The sequence below is a fragment of the Salmo salar genome, chromosome 18 (genome assembly GCF_965601325.2).
Source record: "Salmo salar chromosome 18, fSalSal1, whole genome shotgun sequence".
NCBI lineage: Eukaryota > Metazoa > Chordata > Actinopteri > Salmoniformes > Salmonidae > Salmo > Salmo salar.
Window position 1 is genome coordinate 99,323,483 of NC_138308.1, and position 20,178 is coordinate 99,343,660.

A 20,178-nucleotide genomic window follows, 5' to 3' on the forward strand; every position below is an offset into this window, starting at 1 on the left:
TAGCAGTGTGTTAGTTACCTGTATCTTCCCTGTAACAGTGTGTTAGTTACCTGTATCTTCCCTGTAGCAGTGTGTTAGTTACCTGTATCTTCCCTGTAGCAGTGTGTTAGTTACCTGTATCTTCCCTGTAGCAGTGTAACAGTGTGTTAGTTACCTGTATCTTCCCCTGTAACAGTGTAACAGTGTGTTAGTTACCTGTATCTTCCCCTGTAACAGTGTAACAGTGTGTTAGTTACCTGTATCTTCCCCTGTAACAGTGTAACAGTGTGTTAGTTACCTGTATCTTCCCCTGTAACAGTGTAACAGTGTGTTAGTTACCTGTATCTTCCCCTGTAACAGTGTAACAGTGTGTGTGTGTTGCTGGTCCATCTCATGTCTCTGTGCTGTCCAGGTCTCTTCTCTCTTTTTCACTGTCTCCTCTATTCTCACTAACACACCTTCCTGGCTCTGCTGCAGCTGAGATACACACACAGTGTTACTCTCACACACAGCCTGCAGGTGGGACACCTGGAGAGAGAGAGAGAGAGAGAGAGAGCGTGAGAGTGAGAGAAAGTAGAGAGAGAGCGTGAGAGAGAGCGTGAGAGTGAGAGAAAGTAGAGAGAGAGCGTGAGAGAGAGCGTGAGAGTGAGAGAAAGTAGAGAGAGAGCGTGAGAGTGAGAGAAAGTAGAGAGAGAGCGTGAGAGAGAGCGTGAGAGAGAAAGTAGAGAGAGAGCGTGAGAGAGAAAGTAGAGAGAGAGCGTGAGAGAGAGCGTGAGAGTGAGAGAAAGTAGAGAGAGAGCGTGAGAGAGAAAGTAGAGAGAGAAAGTAGAGAGAGAGCGTGAGAGAGAGAAAGTAGAGAGAGAGCGTGAGAGAGAGAGAGCGTGAGAGAGAAAGTAGAGTGTGAGAGAGAGAGAGAAAGTAGAGAGAGAGTGTGAGAGAGAGCGTGAGAGAGAAAGTAGAGAGAGAGATGGAGGAGAGAGATGGAGGAGCGCGATGTAGGAGAGAGAGAAGAGAGCGAGGAGAGGGAGAGAGAAAGGAGAGAGTCAAAGACTTGAATACTGCCTAAGCATTTGTAAGCTGTATTGAAAGAGAAACAAATAGTATCTCACTCGCTCACAGACACACACACACCTCACACACAAACACACCCTACCCTCTCGTTGGCGCGTGTAAGGTCAGAGGTGAGGGTGTCGACGTGTTCCGTGATGACATCACAGAGCTCCGCCCAGGAGAAACTACCCAGGATGCACTGTGGCTGGGAGATGAGGACGCAGCCCGCTAACAGACGCTGGAAAAGACCGTGAAGGAACGACAACTTCTCCTGCAGAGAGACACACACAGACACTCGGGTGAGCCACCGGTAACAGAGATGCAGGTTAACTGAACTACTGCCGCTGCTAACACAGTCTATAATGACGTTAGTGATTACATTAGGGTTATAAAGGGTTATAAATGGACCATAGTGGCGTTAGCATGAACCCTGGTGAAACACCGGGAACAGGAGGGCAGGACGGCCTGGTATGAAGAGGGCATCTGATTGGCACTGATAGTAACAGAACAGAGGGATAAACAGGGCTTTATAAAACACACTGATATTAACAGACCAACTGTCATGTTTACTAGAGGGATAAACAGGGCTTTATAAAACACACTGATATTAACAGACCAACTGTCATGTTTACTAGAGGGATAAACAGGGCTTTATAAAACACACTGATAGTAACAGACCAACTGTCATGTTTACTAGAGGGATAAACAGGGCTTTATAAAACACACTGATATTAACAGACCAACTGACATGTTTACTAGAGGGATAAACAGGGCTTTATATTACACACTGATATTAACAGACCAACTGACATGTTTACTAGAGGGATAAACAGGGCTTTATAAAACACACTGATATTAACAGAACAGACAAACTGACATGTTTACTAGAGGGATAAACAGGGCTTTATAAAACACACTGATATTAACAGACCAACTGTCATGTTTACTAGAGGGATAAACAGGGCTTTATAAAACACACTGATATTAACAGACAAACTGTCATGTTTACTAGAGGGATAAACAGGGCTTTATAAAACACACTGATATTAACAGACCAACTGACATGTTTACTAGAGGGATAAACAGGGCTTTATAAAACACACTGATATTAACAGACCAACTGACATGTTTACTAGAGGGATAAACAGGGCTTTATAAAACACACTGATATTAACAGACCAACTGACATGTTTACTAGAGGGATAAACAGGGCTTTATAAAACACACTGATATTAACAGACCAACTGACATGTTTACTAGAGGGATAAACAGGGCTTTATAAAACACACTGATATTAACAGACCAACTGACATGTTTACTAGAGGGATAAACAGGGCTTTATAAAACACACTGATATTAACAGACCAACTGTCATGTTTACTAGAGGGATAAACAGGGCTTTATAAAACACACTGATAGTAACAGAACAGACAAACTGTCATGTTTACTAGAGGGATAAACAGGGCTTTATAAAACACACTGATATTAACAGACCAACTGTCATGTTTACTAGAGGGATAAACAGGGCTTTATAAAACACACTGATATTAACAGACCAACTGACATGTTTACTAGAGGGATAAACAGGGCTTTATAAAACACACTGATATTAACAGACCAACTGTCATGTTTACTAGAGGGATAAACAGGGCTTTATAAAACACACTGATATTAACAGACCAACTGACATGTTTACTAGAGGGATAAACAGGGCTTTATAAAACACACTGATAGTAACAGACCAACTGTCATGTTTACTAGAGGGATAAACAGGGCTTTATAAAACACACTGATAGTAACAGAACAGAGGGATAAACAGGGCTTTATAAAACACACTGATATTAACAGACCAACTGTCATGTTTACTAGAGGGATAAACAGGGCTTTATAAAACACACTGATAGTAACAGACCAACTGTCATGTTTACTAGAGGGATAAACAGGGCTTTATAAAACACACTGATAGTAACAGACCAACTGTCATGTTTACTAGAGGGATAAACAGGGCTTTATAAAACACACTGATAGTAACAGACCAGACAAACTGTCATGTTTACTAGAGGGATAAACAGGGCTTTATAAAACACACTGATATTAACAGAACAGACAAACTGTCATGTTTACTAGAGGGATAAACAGGGCTTTATAAAACACACTGATATTAACAGACCAACTGTCATGTTTACTAGAGGGATAAACAGGGCTTTATAAAACACACTGATAGTAACAGAACAGACCAACTGACATGTTTACTAGAGGGATAAACAGGGCTTTATAAAACACACTGACAGTAACAGAAGGTGGTGGAAGAACGAATAGGAGGATGAAGAGACTTCCACTCCAAACAGAGCTCTGTTTACCTGAGAATCTTTCTGATTGAGTTGTCTGATCCTCTGTACTTCTGCCTGCAACTCCTCTGTCCTCTCTCTCTCCTTCTCCCGCTCTCCTTCCCTCTGCTTCTCCCTCGTTTTCTCCCTCTCTCCTTCCCGCTGCTTCTCCCTTTCCCTCTCCCTCTCCCAGTGTTGCTGGGCGGTCTGTAGGTCAGTCTGTAGTCTGGTGGTCTGGAGCGCCTTTTCAGAACACTGGGATCTCAGACGCTGTAACTCTACATTACAGTCAGACAGCGCTGCACGGAGCTCCTACAGGGGAGAGAGAGAGAGAGGGGGAGGGAATAGAGAGAGAGAGAGAGAGAGAGAGAGAGAGAGAGAGAGAGAGAGAGAGAGAGAGAGATAAAAAAAAAAAGACCTATGTTAGCATTGGTGGACCTCTGTGTCCTCATAGTCAGGGCCCTGCCAGCAACCAGTGGTCACGTTCAATATGACAGCCTGGTAATCTGAGCTGGTTGAGAGAATCCTCACGTTCAATACGCCCATCCACTCTAACCACTAGGCTACCCGCCGACCCTCCACTCTAACCACTAGGCTACCCGCCGCCCCTCCACTCTAACCACTAGGCTACCCGCCGCCCCTCCACTCTAACCACTAGGCTACCCGCCGCCCCTCCACTCTAACCACTAGGCTACCTGCCGACCCTCCACTCTAACCACTAGGCTACCCGCCGCCCCTCCACTCTAACCACTAGGCAACCCGCCGCCCCTCCACTCTAACCACTAGGCAACCCGCCGCCCCTCCACTCTAACCACTAGGCTACCCGCCGCCCATCCACTCTAACCACTAGGCTACCCGCCGCCCCTCCACTCTAACCACTAGGCTACCCGCCGCCCCTCCACTCTAACCACTAGGCTACCCGCCGCCCCTCCACTCTAACCACTAGGCTACCCGCCGCCCCTCCACTCTAACCACTAGGCTACCCGCCGCCCCTCCACTCTAACCACTAGGCTACCCGCCGCCCCTCCACTCTAACCACTAGGCTACCCGCCGCCCCTCCACTCTAACCACTAGGCTACCCGCCGCCCCTCCACTCTAACCACTAGGCTACCCGCCGCCCCTCCACTCTAACCACTAGGCTACCCGCCGCCCCTCCACTCTAACCACTAGGCAACCCGCCGCCCCTCCACTCTAACCACTAGGCAACCCGCCGCCCCTCCACTCTAACCACTAGGCTACCCGCCGCCCATCCACTCTAACCACTAGGCTACCCGCCGCCCCTCCACTCTAACCACTAGGCTACCCGCCGCCCCTCCACTCTAACCACTAGGCTACCCGCCGACCCTCCACTCTAACCACTAGGCTACCCGCCGACCCTCCACTCTAACCACTAGGCTACCCGCCGCCCCTCCACTCTAACCACTAGGCTACCCGCCGCCCCTCCACTCTAACCACTAGGCTACCCGCCGCCCCTCCACTCTAACCACTAGGCTACCCGCCGACCCTCCACTCTAACCACTAGGCTACCCGCCGCCCCTCCACTCTAACCACTAGGCAACCCGCCGCCCCTCCACTCTAACCACTAGGCAACCCGCCGCCCCTCCACTCTAACCACTAGGCTACCCGCCGCCCATCCACTCTAACCACTAGGCTACCCGCCGCCCCTCCACTCTAACCACTAGGCTACCCGCCGCCCCTCCACTCTAACCACTAGGCTACCCGCCGCCCCTCCACTCTAACCACTAGGCTACCCGCCGCCCCTCCACTCTAACCACTAGGCTACCCGCCGCCCCTCCACTCTAACCACTAGGCTACCCGCCGCCCCTCCACTCTAACCACTAGGCTACCCGCCGCCCCTCCACTCTAACCACTAGGCTACCCGCCGCCCCTCCACTCTAACCACTAGGCTACCCGCCGCCCCTCCACTCTAACCACTAGGCAACCCGCCGCCCCTCCACTCTAACCACTAGGCAACCCGCCGCCCCTCCACTCTAACCACTAGGCTACCCGCCGCCCATCCACTCTAACCACTAGGCTACCCGCCGCCCCTCCACTCTAACCACTAGGCTACCCGCCGCCCCTCCACTCTAACCACTAGGCTACCCGCCGCCCCTCCACTCTAACCACTAGGCTACCCGCCGCCCCTCCACTCTAACCACTAGGCTACCCGCCGCCCCTCCACTCTAACCACTAGGCTACCCGCCGCCCCTCCACTCTAACCACTAGGCTACCCGCCGCCCCTCCACTCTAACCACTAGGCTACCCGCCGCCCCTCCACTCTAACCACTAGGCTACCCGCCGCCCCTCCACTCTAACCACTAGGCTACCCGCCGCCCCTCCACTCTAACCACTAGGCTACACGCCGACCCTCCACTCTAACCACTAGGCTACCCGCCGACCCTCCACTCTAACCACTAGGCTACCCGCCGCCCCTCCACTCTAACCACTAGGCTACCCGCCGCCCCTCCACTCTAACCACTAGGCTACCCGCCGACCCTCCACTCTAACCACTAGGCTACCCGCCGACCCTCCACTCTAACCACTAGGCTACCCGCCGACCCTCCACTCTAACCACTAGGCTACCCGCCGACCCTCCACTCTAACCACTTGGCTACCCGCCGACCCTCCACTCTAACCACTAGGCTACCCGCCGCCCCTCCACTCTAACCACTAGGCTACCCGCCGCCCCTCCACTCTAACCACTAGGCTACCCGCCGCCCCTCCACTCTAACCACTAGGCTACCCGCCGCCCCTCCACTCTAACCACTAGGCTACCCGCCGCCCCTCCACTCTAACCGCTAGGCTACCCGCCGACCCTCCACTCTAACCGCTAGGCTACCCGCCGCCCCTCCACTCTAACCGCTAGGCTACCCGCCGACCCTCCACTCTAACCGCTAGGCTACCCGCCGACCCTCCACTCTAACGGCTAGGCTACCTGCCGACCCTCCACTCTAACCGCTAGGCTACCTGCCGACCCTCCACTCTAACCGCTAGGCTACCTGCCGTCCCTCCACTCTAACCGCTAGGCTACCTGCGGCCCCTCCACTCTAACCGCTAGGCTACCTGCGGCCCCTCCACTCTAACCGCTAGGCTACCTGCCGCCCCTCCACTCTAACCACTAGGCTCCCCTGCCGACCCTCCACTCTAACCACTAGGCTACCTGCCGACCCTCCACTCTAACCACTAGGCTACCTGCCGACCCTCCACTCTAACCACTAGGCTACCTGCCGACCCTCCACTCTAACGACTAGGCTACCTGCCGACCCTCCACTCTAACCACTAGGCTACCTGCCGACCCTCCACTCTAACCACTAGGCTACCTGCCTCCCCTCCACTCTAACCGCTAGGCTACCTGCCTCCCCTCCACTCTAACCACTAGGCTACCCGCCGACCCTCCACTCTAACCACTAGGCTACCCGCCGACCCTCCACTCTAACCACTTGGCTACCCGCCGACCCTCCACTCTAACCACTAGGCTACCCGCCGCCCCTCCACTCTAACCACTAGGCTACCCGCCGCCCCTCCACTCTAACCACTAGGCTACCCGCCGCCCCTCCACTCTAACCACTAGGCTACCCGCCGCCCCTCCACTCTAACCACTAGGCTACCCGCCGCCCCTCCACTCTAACCACTAGGCTACCCGCCGCCCCTCCACTCTAACCGCTAGGCTACCCGCCGACCCTCCACTCTAACCGCTAGGCTACCTGCCGACCCTCCACTCTAACCGCTAGGCTACCTGCCGACCCTCCACTCTAACCGCTAGGCTACCTGCCGTCCCTCCACTCTAACCGCTAGGCTACCTGCGGCCCCTCCACTCTAACCGCTAGGCTACCTGCCGCCCCTCCACTCTAACCGCTAGGCTACCTGCCGCCCCTCCACTCTAACCACTAGGCTCACCTGCCGACCCTCCACTCTAACCACTAGGCTACCTGCCGACCCTCCACTCTAACCACTAGGCTACCTGCCTCCCCTCCACTCTAACCACTAGGCTACCTGCCGACCCTCCACTCTAACCACTAGGCTACCTGCCGACCCTCCACTCTAACCACTAGGCTACCTGCCTCCCCTACACTCTAACCACTAGGCTACCTGCCTCCCCTCCACTCTAACCACTAGGCTACCTGCCTCCCCTCCACTCTAACCACTAGGCTACCTGCCTCCCCTCCACTCTAACCACTAGGCTACCTGCCGACCCTCCACTCTAACCACTAGGCTACCTGCCGACCCTCCACTCTAACCACTAGGCTACCTGCCGCCCCTCCACTCTAACCACTAGGCTACCTGCCGACCCTCCACTCTAACCACTAGGCTACCTGCCGACCCTCCACTCTAACCACTAGGCTACCTGCCGACCCTCCACTCTAACCACTAGGCTACCTGCCGACCCTCCACTCTAACCACTAGGCTACCTGCCGACCCTCCACTCTAACCACTAGGCTACCTGCCGCCCCTCCACTCTAACCACTAGGCTACCTGCCTCCCCTCCACTCTAACCACTAGGCTACCTGCCTCCCCTCCACTCTAACCACTAGGCTACCTGCCACCCCTCCACTCTAACCACTAGGCTACCTGCCGCCCCTCCACTCTAACCACTAGGCTACCTGCCGCCCCTCCACTCTAACCACTAGGCTACCTGCCGACCCTCCACTCTAACCACTAGGCTACCTGCCGACCCTCCACTCTAACCACTAGGCTACCTGCCGACCCTCCACTCTAACCACTAGGCTACCTGCCGACCCTCCACTCTAACCACTAGGCTACCTGCCGCCCCTCCACTCTAACCACTAGGCCGACCCTATTCTAAGTGTCAGAAGAAAGAATAAATACAGTTTGTGATGGTTGACAGTTATACTGCAGTGCTGATCATGTCCAAAGACCGACTACAGTACTACTCACCTCTAAGTGACTCTTCTGTTCTGACATCAGTCGCTGGTTGGACTGAACCTCCTGGACCAGCCTCTCTGACTGTTTCTGCTGATCCAGGACCTGTTAATAACATGACATAACAACACTGAACCTCCTGGACCAGCCTCTCTGACTGTTTCTGCTGATCCAGGACCTGTTAATAACATGACATAACAACACTGATCCTCCTAAGATGTGACAGGAAAGGGGCTGGTTATCAGTGGTATGCTGTGCATCTTTACCTCTCTAGTAGTCTGGTCCAGGGTGGTCTGGTATGTAGTCAGGGTTAGGAGGGTTACCTCTCTAGTAGTCTGGTCCAGGGTGGTCTGGTACGTAGTCAGGGTTAGGAGGGTTACCTCTCTAGTAGTCTGGTCCAGGGTGGTCTGGTATGTAGTCAGGGTTAGGAGGGTTACCTCTCTAGTAGTCTGGTCCAGGGTGGTCTGGTATGTAGTCAGGGTTAGGAGGGTTACCTCTCTAGTAGTCTGGTCCAGGGTGGTCTGGTATGTAGTCAGGGTTAGGAGGGTTACCTCTCTAGTAGTCTGGTCCAGGGTGGTCTGGTATGTAGTCAGGGTTAGGAGGGTTACCTCTCTAGTAGTCTGGTCCAGGGTGGTCTGGTATGTAGTCAGGGTTAGGAGGGTTACCTCTGCAGTAGTCTGGTCCAGGGTGGTCTGGTATGTAGTCAGGGTTAGGAGGGTTACCTCTCTAGTAGTCTGGTCCAGGGTGGTCTGGTATGTAGTCAGGGTTAGGAGGGTTACCTCTCTAGTAGTCTGGTCCAGGGTGGTCTGGTATGTAGTCAGGGTTAGGAGGGTTACCTCTCTAGTAGTCTGGTCCAGGGTGGTCTGGTATGTAGTCAGGGTTAGGAGGGTTACCTCTCTAGTAGTCTGGTCCAGGGTGGTCTGGTATGTAGTCAGGGTTAGGAGGGTTACCTCTCTAGTAGTCTGGTCCAGGGTGGTCTGGTATGTAGTCAGGGTTAGGAGGGTTACCTCTCTAGTAGTCTGGTCCAGGGTGGTCTGGTATGTAGTCAGGGTTAGGAGGGTTACCTCTCTAGTAGTCTGGTCCAGGGTGGTCTGGTATGTAGTCAGGGTTAGGAGGGTTACCTCTCTAGTAGTCTGGTCCAGGGTGGTCTGGTATGTAGTCAGGGTTAGGAGGGTTACCTCTCTAGTAGTCTGGTCCAGGGTGGTCTGGTATGTAGTCAGGGTTAGGAGGGTTACCTCTCTAGTAGTCTGGTCCAGGGTGGTCTGGTATGTAGTCAGGGTTAGGAGGGTTACCTCTGCAGTAGTCTGGTCCAGGGTGGTCTGGTATGTAGTCAGGGTTAGGAGGGTTACCTCTCTAGTAGTCTGGTCCAGGGTGGTCTGGTATGTAGTCAGGGTTAGGAGGGTTACCTCTCTAGTAGTCTGGTCCAGGGTGGTCTGGTATGTAGTCAGGGTTAGGAGGGTTACCTCTGCTAGTAGTCTGGTCCAGGGTGGTCTGGTATGTAGTCAGGGTTAGGAGGGTTACCTCTCTAGTAGTCTGGTCCAGGGTGGTCTGGTATGTAGTCAGGGTTAGGAGGGTTACCTCTCTAGTAGTCTGGTCCAGGGTGGTCTGGTATGTAGTCAGGGTTAGGAGGGTTACCTCTCTAGTAGTCTGGTCCAGGGTGGTCTGGTATGTAGTCAGGGTTAGGAGGGTTACCTCTCTAGTAGTCTGGTCCAGGGTGGTCTGGTATGTAGTCAGGGTTAGGAGGGTTACCTCTCTAGTAGTCTGGTCCAGGGTGGTCTGGTATGTAGTCAGGGTTAGGAGGGTTACCTCTCTAGTAGTCTGGTCCAGGGTGGTCTGGTATGTAGTCAGGGTTAGGAGGGTTACCTCTCTAGTAGTCTGGTCCAGGGTGGTCTGGTATGTAGTCAGGGTTAGGAGGGTTACCTCTCTAGTAGTCTGGTCCAGGGTGGTCTGGTATGTAGTCAGGGTTAGGAGGGTTACCTCTCTAGTAGTCTGGTCCAGGGTGGTCTGGTATGTAGTCAGGGTTAGGAGGGTTACCTCTCTAGTAGTCTGGTCCAGGGTGGTCTGGTATGTAGTCAGGGTTAGGAGGGTTACCTCTCTAGTAGTCTGGTCCAGGGTGGTCTGGTATGTAGTCAGGGTTAGGAGGGTTACCTCTCTAGTAGTCTGGTCCAGGGTGGTCTGGTATGTAGTCAGGGTTAGGAGGGTTACCTCTCTAGTAGTCTGGTCCAGGGTGGTCTGGTATGTAGTCAGGGTTAGGAGGGTTACCTCTCTAGTAGTCTGGTCCAGGGTGGTCTGGTATGTAGTCAGGGTTAGGAGGGTTACCTCTCTAGTAGTCTGGTCCAGGGTGGTCTGGTATGTAGTCAGGGTTAGGAGGGTTACCTCTCTAGTAGTCTGGTCCAGGGTGGTCTGGTATGTAGTCAGGGTTAGGAGGGTTACCTCTCTAGTAGTCTGGTCCAGGGTGGTCTGGTATGTAGTCAGGGTTAGGAGGGTTACCTCTCTAGTAGTCTGGTCCAGGGTGGTCTGGTATGTAGTCAGGGTTAGGAGGGTTACCTCTCTAGTAGTCTGGTCCAGGGTGGTCTGGTATGTAGTCAGGGTTAGGAGGGTTACCTCTCTAGTAGTCTGGTCCAGGGTGGTCTGGTATGTAGTCAGGGTTAGGAGGGTTACCTCTCTAGTAGTCTGGTCCAGGGTGGTCTGGTATGTAGTCAGGGTTAGGAGGGTTACCTCTCTAGTAGTCTGGTCCAGGGTGGTCTGGTATGTAGTCAGGGTTAGGAGGGTTACCTCTCTAGTAGTCTGGTCCAGGGTGGTCTGGTATGTAGTCAGGGTTAGGAGGGTTACCTCTCAGTAGTCTGGTCCAGGGTGGTCTGGTATGTAGTCAGGGTTAGGAGGGTTACCTCTCTAGTAGTCTGGTCCAGGGTGGTCTGGTATGTAGTCAGGGTTAGGAGGGTTACCTCTCTAGTAGTCTGGTCCAGGGTGGTCTGGTATGTAGTCAGGGTTAGGAGGGTTACCTCTCTAGTAGTCTGGTCCAGGGTGGTCTGGTATGTAGTCAGGGTTAGGAGGGTTACCTCTCTAGTAGTCTGGTCCAGGGTGGTCTGGTATGTAGTCAGGGTTAGGAGGGTTACCTCTCTAGTAGTCTGGTCCAGGGTGGTCTGGTATGTAGTCAGGGTTAGGAGGGTTACCTCTCTAGTAGTCTGGTCCAGGGTGGTCTGGTATGTAGTCAGGGTTAGGAGGGTTACCCTCTCTAGTAGTCCTTGGTCCCAGGGTGGTCTGGTATGTAGTCAGGGTTAGGAGGGTTACCTCTCTAGTAGTCTGGTCCAGGGTGGTCTGGTATGTAGTCAGGGTTAGGAGGGTTACCTCTCTAGTAGTCTGGTCCAGGGTGGTCTGGTATGTAGTCAGGGTTAGGAGGGTTACCTCTCTAGTAGTCTGGTCCAGGGTGGTCTGGTATGTAGTCAGGGTTAGGAGGGTTACCTCTCTAGTAGTCTGGTCCAGGGTGGTCTGGTATGTAGTCAGGGTTAGGAGGGTTACCTCTCTAGTAGTCTGGTCCAGGGTGGTCTGGTATGTAGTCAGGGTTAGGAGGGTTACCTCTCTAGTAGTCTGGTCCAGGGTGGTCTGGTATGTAGTCAGGGTTAGGAGGGTTACCTCTCTAGTAGTCTGGTCCAGGGTGGTCTGGTATGTAGTCAGGGTTAGGAGGGTTACCTCTCTAGTAGTCTGGTCCAGGGTGGTCTGGTATGTAGTCAGGGTTAGGAGGGTTACCTCTCTAGTAGTCTGGTCCAGGGTGGTCTGGTATGTAGTCAGGGTTAGGAGGGTTACCTCTCTAGTAGTCTGGTCCAGGGTGGTCTGGTATGTAGTCAGGGTTAGGAGGGTTACCTCTCTAGTAGTCTGGTCCAGGGTGGTCTGGTATGTAGTCAGGGTTAGGAGGGTTACCTCTCTAGTAGTCTGGTCCAGGGTGGTCTGGTATGTAGTCAGGGTTAGGAGGGTTACCTCTCTAGTAGTCTGGTCCAGGGTGGTCTGGTATGTAGTCAGGGTTAGGAGGGTTACCTCTCTAGTAGTCTGGTCCAGGGTGGTCTGGTATGTAGTCAGGGTTAGGAGGGTTACCTCTCTAGTAGTCTGGTCCAGGGTGGTCTGGTATGTAGTCAGGGTTAGGAGGGTTACCTCTGCAGTAGTCTGGTCCAGGGTGGTCTGGTATGTAGTCAGGGTTAGGAGGGTTACCTCTCTAGTAGTCTGGTCCAGGGTGGTCTGGTATGTAGTCAGGGTTGTCCTCAGCATGTTCATGACAGTAGAGGGGCTGTACTTCCTTCCCTCTTCAGCAGGCTCTTCTTCACATAGGAGAGAAAGTACATTTATTACCGCAAAGAGCAAAATATCATAAACCGAATTAGAATCTCAGTGTGATTTCATTTGAAATGTTTCTTCAACAAATGTGATGATATGAGAAGGCAATTATTTAACAGAGTGTAGTAAACGGATTAATAGTGACTTCGGCAGATTACTGTGAGGGTTATGGTCAGTACAGTGAGGGTTATAGTCAGTGAGGGTTATAGTCAGGTCAGTGAGGGTTATAGTCAGTGAGGGTTATAGTCAGGTCAGTGAGGGTTATAGTCAGTGAGGGTTATAGTCAGGTCAGTGAGGGTTATAGTCAGTTCAGTGAGGGTTATAGTCAGTTCAGTGAGGGTTATAGTCAGTACAGTGAGGGTTATAGTCAGTTCAGTGAGGGTTATAGTCAGTTCAGTGAGGGTTATAGTCAGTTCAGTGAGGGTTATAGTCAGGTCAGTGAGGGTTATAGTCAGTGAGGGTTATAGTCAGTTCAGTGAGGGTTATAGTCAGTGAGGGTTATAGTCAGTGAGGGTTATAGTCAGTGAGGGTTATAGTCAGTTCAGTGAGGGTTATGGTCAGTTCAGTGAGGGTTATAGTCAGTTCAGTGAGGGTTATAGTCAGTTCAGTGAGGGTTATAGTCAGGTCAGTGAGGGTTATAGTCAGTTCAGTGAGGGTTATAGTCAGTGAGGGTTATAGTCAGTACAGTGAGGGTTATGATCAGTTCAGTGAGGGTTATAGTCAGTTCAGTGAGGGTTATAGTCAGGTCAGTGAGGGTTATAGTCAGTGAGGGTTATAGTCAGTTCAGTGAGGGTTATAGTCAGTGAGGGTTATAGTCAGTTCAGTGAGGGTTATAGTCAGTTCAGTGAGGGTTATAGTCAGGTCAGTGAGGGTTATAGTCAGTACAGTGAGGGTTATAGTCAGTTCAGTGAGGGTTATAGTCAGTTCAGTGAGGGTTATAGTCAGGTCAGTGAGGGTTATAGTCAGGTCAGTGAGGGTTATAGTCAGTTCAGTGAGGGTTATAGTCAGTTCAGTGAGGGTTATAGTCAGTTCAGTGAGGGTTATAGTCAGTTCAGTGAGGGTTATAGTCAGTTCAGTGAGGGTTATAGTCAGGTCAGTGAGGGTTATAGTCAGTGAGGGTTATAGTCAGTTCAGTGAGGGTTATAGTCAGTGAGGGTTATAGTCAGTTCAGTGAGGGTTATAGTCAGTTCAGTGAGGGTTATAGTCAGTTCAGTGAGGGTTATAGTCAGTTCAGTGAGGGTTATAGTCAGGTCAGTGAGGGTTATAGTCAGTTCAGTGAGGGTTATAGTCAGGTCAGTGAGGGTTATAGTCAGTACAGTGAGGGTTATAGTCAGTTCAGTGAGGGTTATAGTCAGTTCAGTGAGGGTTATAGTCAGGTCAGTGAGGGTTATAGTCAGTTCAGTGAGGGTTATGGTCAGTTCAGTGAGGGTTATAGTCAGGTCAGTTAGGGTTATAGTCAGTGAGGGTTATAGTCAGTACAGTGAGGGTTATAGTCAGGTCAGTGAGGGTTATAGTCAGTGAGGGTTATAGTCAGTTCAGTGAGGGTTATAGTCAGTGAGGGTTATAGTCAGTACAGTGAGGGTTATGATCAGTTCAGTGAGGGTTATAGTCAGTTCAGTGAGGGTTATAGTCAGGTCAGTGAGGGTTATAGTCAGTGAGGGTTATGGTCAGTTCAGTGAGGGTTATAGTCAGTGAGAGTTATAGTCAGTTCAGTGAGGGTTATAGTCAGTGAGGGTTATAGTCAGGTCAGTGAGGGTTATAGTCAGTGAGGGTTATAGTCAGTTCAGTGAGGGTTATAGTCAGTTCAGTGAGGGTTATAGTCAGTTCAGTGAGGGTTATAGTCAGTTCAGTGAGGGTTATAGTCAGGTCAGTGAGGGTTATAGTCAGGTCAGTGAGGGTTATAGTCAGTGAGGGTTATAGTCAGTACAGTGAGGGTTATAGTCAGGTCAGTGAGGGTTATAGTCAGTGAGGGTTATAGTCAGTTCAGTGAGGGTTATAGTCAGTTCAGTGAGGGTTATAGTCAGTACAGTGAGGGTTATAGTCAGGTCAGTGAGGGTTATAGTCAGTGAGGGTTATAGTCAGTTCAGTGAGGGTTATAGTCAGTACAGTGAGGGTTATAGTCAGTTCAGTGAGGGTTTTGGTCAGTACAGTGAGGGTTATAGTCAGCTCAGTGAGGGTTATAGTCAATGAGGGTTATAGTCAGTGAGGGTTATAGTCAGTTCTGTGAGGGTTATGGTCAGTTCAGTGAGGGTTATAGTCAGTTCAGTGAGGGTTATAGTCAGTACAGTGAGGGTTATAGTCAGTTCAGTGAGGGTTATAGTCAGTTCAGTGAGGGTTATAGTCAGTACAGTGAGGGTTATAGTCAGTACGTGAGGGTTATAGTCAGTGAGGGTTATAGTCAGTTCAGTGAGGGTTATAGTCAGTACAGTGAGGGTTATAGTCAGTACAGTGAGGGTTATAGTCAGTACAGTGAGGGTTATAGTCAGTACAGTGAGGGTTATAGTCAGTACAGTGAGGGTTATAGTCAGTTCAGTGAGGGTTATAGTCAGTACAGTGAGGGTTATAGTCAGTTCAGTGAGGGTTATAGTCAGTGAGGGTTATAGTCAGTTCAGTGAGGGTTATAGTCAGTTCAGTGAGGGTTATAGTCAGTTCAGTGAGGGTTATAGTCAGTTCAGTGAGGGTTATAGTCAGTGAGGGTTATAGTCAGTACAGTGAGGGTTATAGTCAGTGAGGGTTATGTCAGTTCAGTGAGGGTTATAGTCAGTGAGGGTTATAGTCAGTTCAGTGAGGGTTATAGTCAGTGAGGGTTATAGTCAGTGAGGGTTATAGTCAGTTCAGTGAGGGTTATAGTCAGTTCAGTGAGGGTTATGGTCAGTTCAGTGAGGGTTATAGTCAGTGAGGGTTATAGTCAGTCAGTGAGGGTTATAGTCAGTGAGGGTTATAGTCAGTTCAGTGAGGGTTATAGTCAGTACAGTGAGGGTTATAGTCAGTTCAGTGAGGGTTATGTCAGTTCAGTGAGGGTTATAGTCAGTTCAGTGAGGGTTATAGTCAGTCAGTGAGGGTTATAGTCAGTGAGGGTTATAGTCAGTCAGTGAGGGTTATAGTTCAGTGAGGGTTATAGTCAGTGAGGGTTATAGTCAGTGAGGGTTATAGTCAGTTCAGTGAGGGTTATAGTCAGTACAGTGAGGGTTATAGTCAGTTCAGTGAGGGTTATAGTCAGTACAGTGAGGGTTATAGTCAGTACAGTGAGGGTTATAGTCAGTACAGTGAGGGTTATAGTCAGTACAGTGAGGGTTATAGTCAGTTCAGTGAGGGTTATAGTCAGTTCAGTGAGGGTTATAGTCAGTACAGTGAGGGTTATGGTCAGTACAGTGAGGGTTATAGTCAGTACAGTGAGGGTTATAGTCAGTGAGGGTTATAGTCAGTACAGTGAGGGTTATAGTCAGTTCAGTGAGGGTTATAGTCAGTGAGGGTTATAGTCAGTTCAGTGAGGGTTATAGTCAGTGAGGGTTATAGTCAGTCAGTGAGGGTTATAGTCAGTATCAGTGAGGGTTATAGTCAGTCAGTGAGGGATGTCAGTGAGGGTTAGTCAGTCAGTGAGGGTTATAGTCAGTGAGGGTTATAGTCAGTCGTGAGGGTTATAGTCAGTTCAGTGAGGGTTATAGTCAGTCAGTGAGGGTTATAGTCAGTTCAGTGAGGGTTATAGATCAGTGAGGGTTATAGTCAGTACAGTGAGGGTTATAGTCAGTACAGTGAGGGTTATAGTCAGTTCAGTGAGGGTTATAGTCAGTACAGTGAGGGTTATAGTCAGTACAGTGAGGGTTATAGTCAGTCGGAGGGTTATAGTCAGGTACAGTGAGGGTTATAGTCAGTGAGGGTTATAGTCAGTTCAGTGAGGGTTATAGTCAGTTCAGTGAGGGTTATAGTCAGTTCAGTGAGGGTTATAGTCAGTTCAGTGAGGGTTAGTCAGTCAGTGAGGGTTATAGTCAGTACAGTGAGGGTTATAGTCAGTGAGGGTTATAGTCAGTACTGTGAGGGTTATAGTCAGTTCAGTGAGGGTTATAGTCAGTGAGGGTTATAGTCAGTTCAGTGAGGGTTATAGTCAGTTCAGTGAGGGTTATAGTCAGTACAGTGAGGGTTATAGTCAGTTCAGTGAGGGTTATAGTCAGTTCAGTGAGGGTTATAGTCAGTGAGGGTTATAGTCAGTCAGTGAGGGTTATAGTCAGTCAGTGAGGGTTATAGTCAGTGAGGGTTATAGTCAGTTCAGTGAGGGTTATAGTCAGTACAGTGAGGGTTATAGTCAGTTCAGTGAGGGTTTAGTCAGTCAGTGAGGGTTATAGTCAGTACAGTGAGGGTTATAGTCAGTTCAGTGAGGGTTATAGTCAGTCTGTGAGGGTTATAGTCAGTTCAGTGAGGGTTATAGTCAGTACAGTGAGGGTTATAGTCAGTTCAGTGAGGGTTATAGTCAGTGAGGGTTATAGTCAGTACAGTGAGGGTTATAGTCAGTTCAGTGAGGGTTATAGTCAGTTCAGTGAGGGTTATAGTCAGTTCAGTGAGGGTTATAGTCAGTTCAGTGAGGGTTATAGTCAGTTCAGTGAGGGTTATAGTCAGTTCAGTGAGGGTTATAGTCAGTTCAGTGAGGGTTATAGTCAGTTCAGTGAGGGTTATAGTCAGTACAGTGAGGGTTATAGTCAGTTCAGTGAGGGTTATAGTCGGAGGGTGCAGTGAGGGTTATAGTCAGTTCAGTGAGGGTTATAGTCAGTTCAGTGAGGGTTATAGTCAGTACAGTGAGGGTTATAGTCAGTACAGTGAGGGTTATAGTCAGTTCAGTGAGGGTTATAGACAGTACTGTGAGGGTTATAGTCAGTTCAGTGAGGGTTATAGCAGTACAGTGAGGGTTATAGTCAGTACAGTGAGGGTTATAGTCAGTTCAGTGAGGGTTATAGTCAGTACAGTGAGGGTTATAGTCAGTACTGTGAGGGTTATAGTCAGTTCAGTGAGGGTTATAGACAGTACAGTGAGGGTTATAGTCAGTACAGTGAGGGTTATAGTCAGTACAGTGAGGGTTATAGTCAGTACAGTGAGGGTTATGGTCAGTACAGTGAGGGTTATAGTCAGTACTGTGAGGGTTATAGTCAGTTCAGTGAGGGTTATGGTCAGTACAGTGAGGGTTATAGACAGTTCTGCACCATATTTTAGCTTTTCTACAACACACACACACTGACACTAACCTGTGGTGAGGGGTCCTACAGCGGTGGGGGGTCCTACAGCGGTGGGGGGTCCTACAGCGGTGTGTAGTTGCAGTAGCTGTTGTAACTCTCTAAGACAGCTCTCAAATTCCTCCTCTAGTAACACCTGATGCTTACGAGCCTAAACACAGAGAGACGGAGACAGCAGAGAGACAGAGACAGCAGAGAGACAGAGAGAAAGAGAGCACAGAGAGAGAGCAGAGAGAGAAGAGAGAGAGAGAGAGAGAGAGAGAGAGACAACAAACAAACAACACCTGCCACTTACAATCCTTTCAAAACAGTTGAGGTTGTTCCCCTCCTCCCCGTGTGTGTGAATCCTCCTACCGTGTCCAGCTGTGTCAGGCTGTGTGTATGTAGCGTGTGTAGTTCCTGTAGTTGGTCTCTGAGTTGTGACGCAGTACTTCTCTCCTTCTCCACCGCTGCACTCAACTCTGCCTTCGAACTCAGGTAGTCCTTCTCCAGCCTACACACCACAACGTTAACCTCATCCACAGGTATCATATTACTACCAGATACAGGACAAGTCAAATGTTTGGACACACCAACTCATTCAAGGGTTTTTCTTTATTTTTTACTATTTTCTACATTGTAGAATAATAGTGAAGACATCCAAAACTATGAAATAACACATATAGAATCATGTAGTAACCAAAAAAAGAGTTAAAACAAATCAAAATATATTTCAGATTCTTCAAAGTAGCCACCCTTTGCTCTTGACATTCTCTCAACCAGCTTCACATGGAATGCTTTTCCAACAGTCTTGAAAGAGTTCCCACATATGCTGAGCACTTCTTGGCTGCTTTTCCTTCACTCTGCGGTCCAACTCATCCCAAACCATCTCAATTGGGTTGAGGTCGGGTGATTGTGGGGGCCAGGTCATCTGATGCAGCACTCCATCACTCTCCTTCTTGGTCAAATAGCTCTTACACAGCCTGGAGGTGTGTTGGGTCATTGTCCTGTTGAAAAACAAATGATAGTCCCACTAAGTGCAAACCAGATGGGTTGGCGTATCGCTGCAGAATGCTGTGGTAGCCATGCTGGTTAAGTGTGCCTTGAATTCTAAATAAATCACAGACAGTGTCACCAGCAAAGCACCATCACACCTCCTCCTCCATGCTTCACGGTGGGAACAACACATAGAGATCATTCGTTCACCTACTCTGCATCTCACAAAGACACGGCGGTTGAAACCAAAAATCTCAAATTTTAACTCATCAGTCCAAGGGACAGATTTCCACCGGTCTAATGTCCACTGCTTGTGTGTCTTTTTCTTATTGGTGTCCTTTAGTAGTGGTTTCTTTACAGCAATTCGACCACGAAGGCCTGATTCACACAGTCTCCTCTGAACAGTTGATGTTGAGATGTGTTTGTTACTTGAACTCTTTGAAGCATTTATTTGGGCTGCAATTTCTGAGGCTGGTAAATCTAATGAACTTATCCTCTGCAGCAGAGGTAACTCTGGGTCTTCCTTTCCTGTGGCGGTCCTCATGAGAGCCAGTTTCATCATAGTTTTTGCGACTTCACTTTAATGAACTTTCAAAGTTCTTGACATATTCCATATTGACTGACCTTCACGTCTTACAGTAATGATGGACTGTCGTTTCTCTTCGCTTGTTTGAGCTGTTCAAATCTTTTACCAAATAGGGCTATCTTCTGTATACCACCCTACCTTGTCTCAACACAACTGATTGGCTCAAACGCATTAAGGAGAACAGAAATTCCACAAATTAACTTTTAACAAGGCAGACCTGTTAATTGAAATGCATTCCTGGTGACTACCTCATGAAGCTAGTTGAGAGAATGCCAAAAGTGTGCAAAGCTGTCATCAAGGCAAAAGGTGGGTACTTTGAAGAATCTAAAAAAAATATTCAGATTTCTTGAAAAAAAAATGTTGGATTACTACATGATTCCATGTTACTTGGGGCTCCCGAGTGGCGCATCGGTCTAAGGCACTGCATCTCAGTGCTAGAGCCGTCACTACAGACCCTGGTTCGATTCCAGGCTGTATCACATCCAGCCGTGACTGGGAGAACCATAGGGCGGCGCACAATTGGCCCAGCGTTGTCCGGGTTTGACCGGTGAAGGCCGTCATTGTAAATAAGAATTTGTTCTTAACTGACTTGCCGAGTTAAATAGTTAAATACAGGTTTCATAAAAATAAAATAATTCGTAGTTTATGTCTTCATTATTATTCTACAATGTAGAAAATAGTTTTAAAAAAATAAAGAAAAACCCTTGAATGAGTAGGTGAGTCCAAACTTCTGACTGGTACTGTACATACTGTATACCCAGACTGTATTGGACTAGAAAAAGAATCGGGTGCCATTTTGGATCTTACTGTGCCAGTCTGCCAGTAGCGTCCCGTG

General features: G+C 49.5%; 1 protein-coding gene across 1 annotated transcript in view; it reads right to left on the reverse strand.

Moving 5' to 3' along the window:
* ccdc171 (coiled-coil domain containing 171) overlaps positions 1-20,178 on the reverse strand; it is a 97,159-nt gene that overhangs the window by 61,467 nt on the left and 15,514 nt on the right. The window contains exons 9-16 of the mRNA XM_082964609.1: positions 20,151-20,178; positions 18,137-18,275; positions 17,795-17,933; positions 12,441-12,547; positions 8,253-8,342; positions 3,390-3,668; positions 1,133-1,300; positions 319-507 (exon numbers count right to left, since the gene is read on the reverse strand). The exon at positions 20,151-20,178 is cut by the window's right edge and continues 34 nt beyond it. Coding sequence (XP_082820735.1) covers positions 319-507; positions 1,133-1,300; positions 3,390-3,668; positions 8,253-8,342; positions 12,441-12,547; positions 17,795-17,933; positions 18,137-18,275; positions 20,151-20,178 — 1,139 coding nt within the window. The remainder of the gene's footprint in view (positions 1-318; positions 508-1,132; positions 1,301-3,389; positions 3,669-8,252; positions 8,343-12,440; positions 12,548-17,794; positions 17,934-18,136; positions 18,276-20,150) is intronic.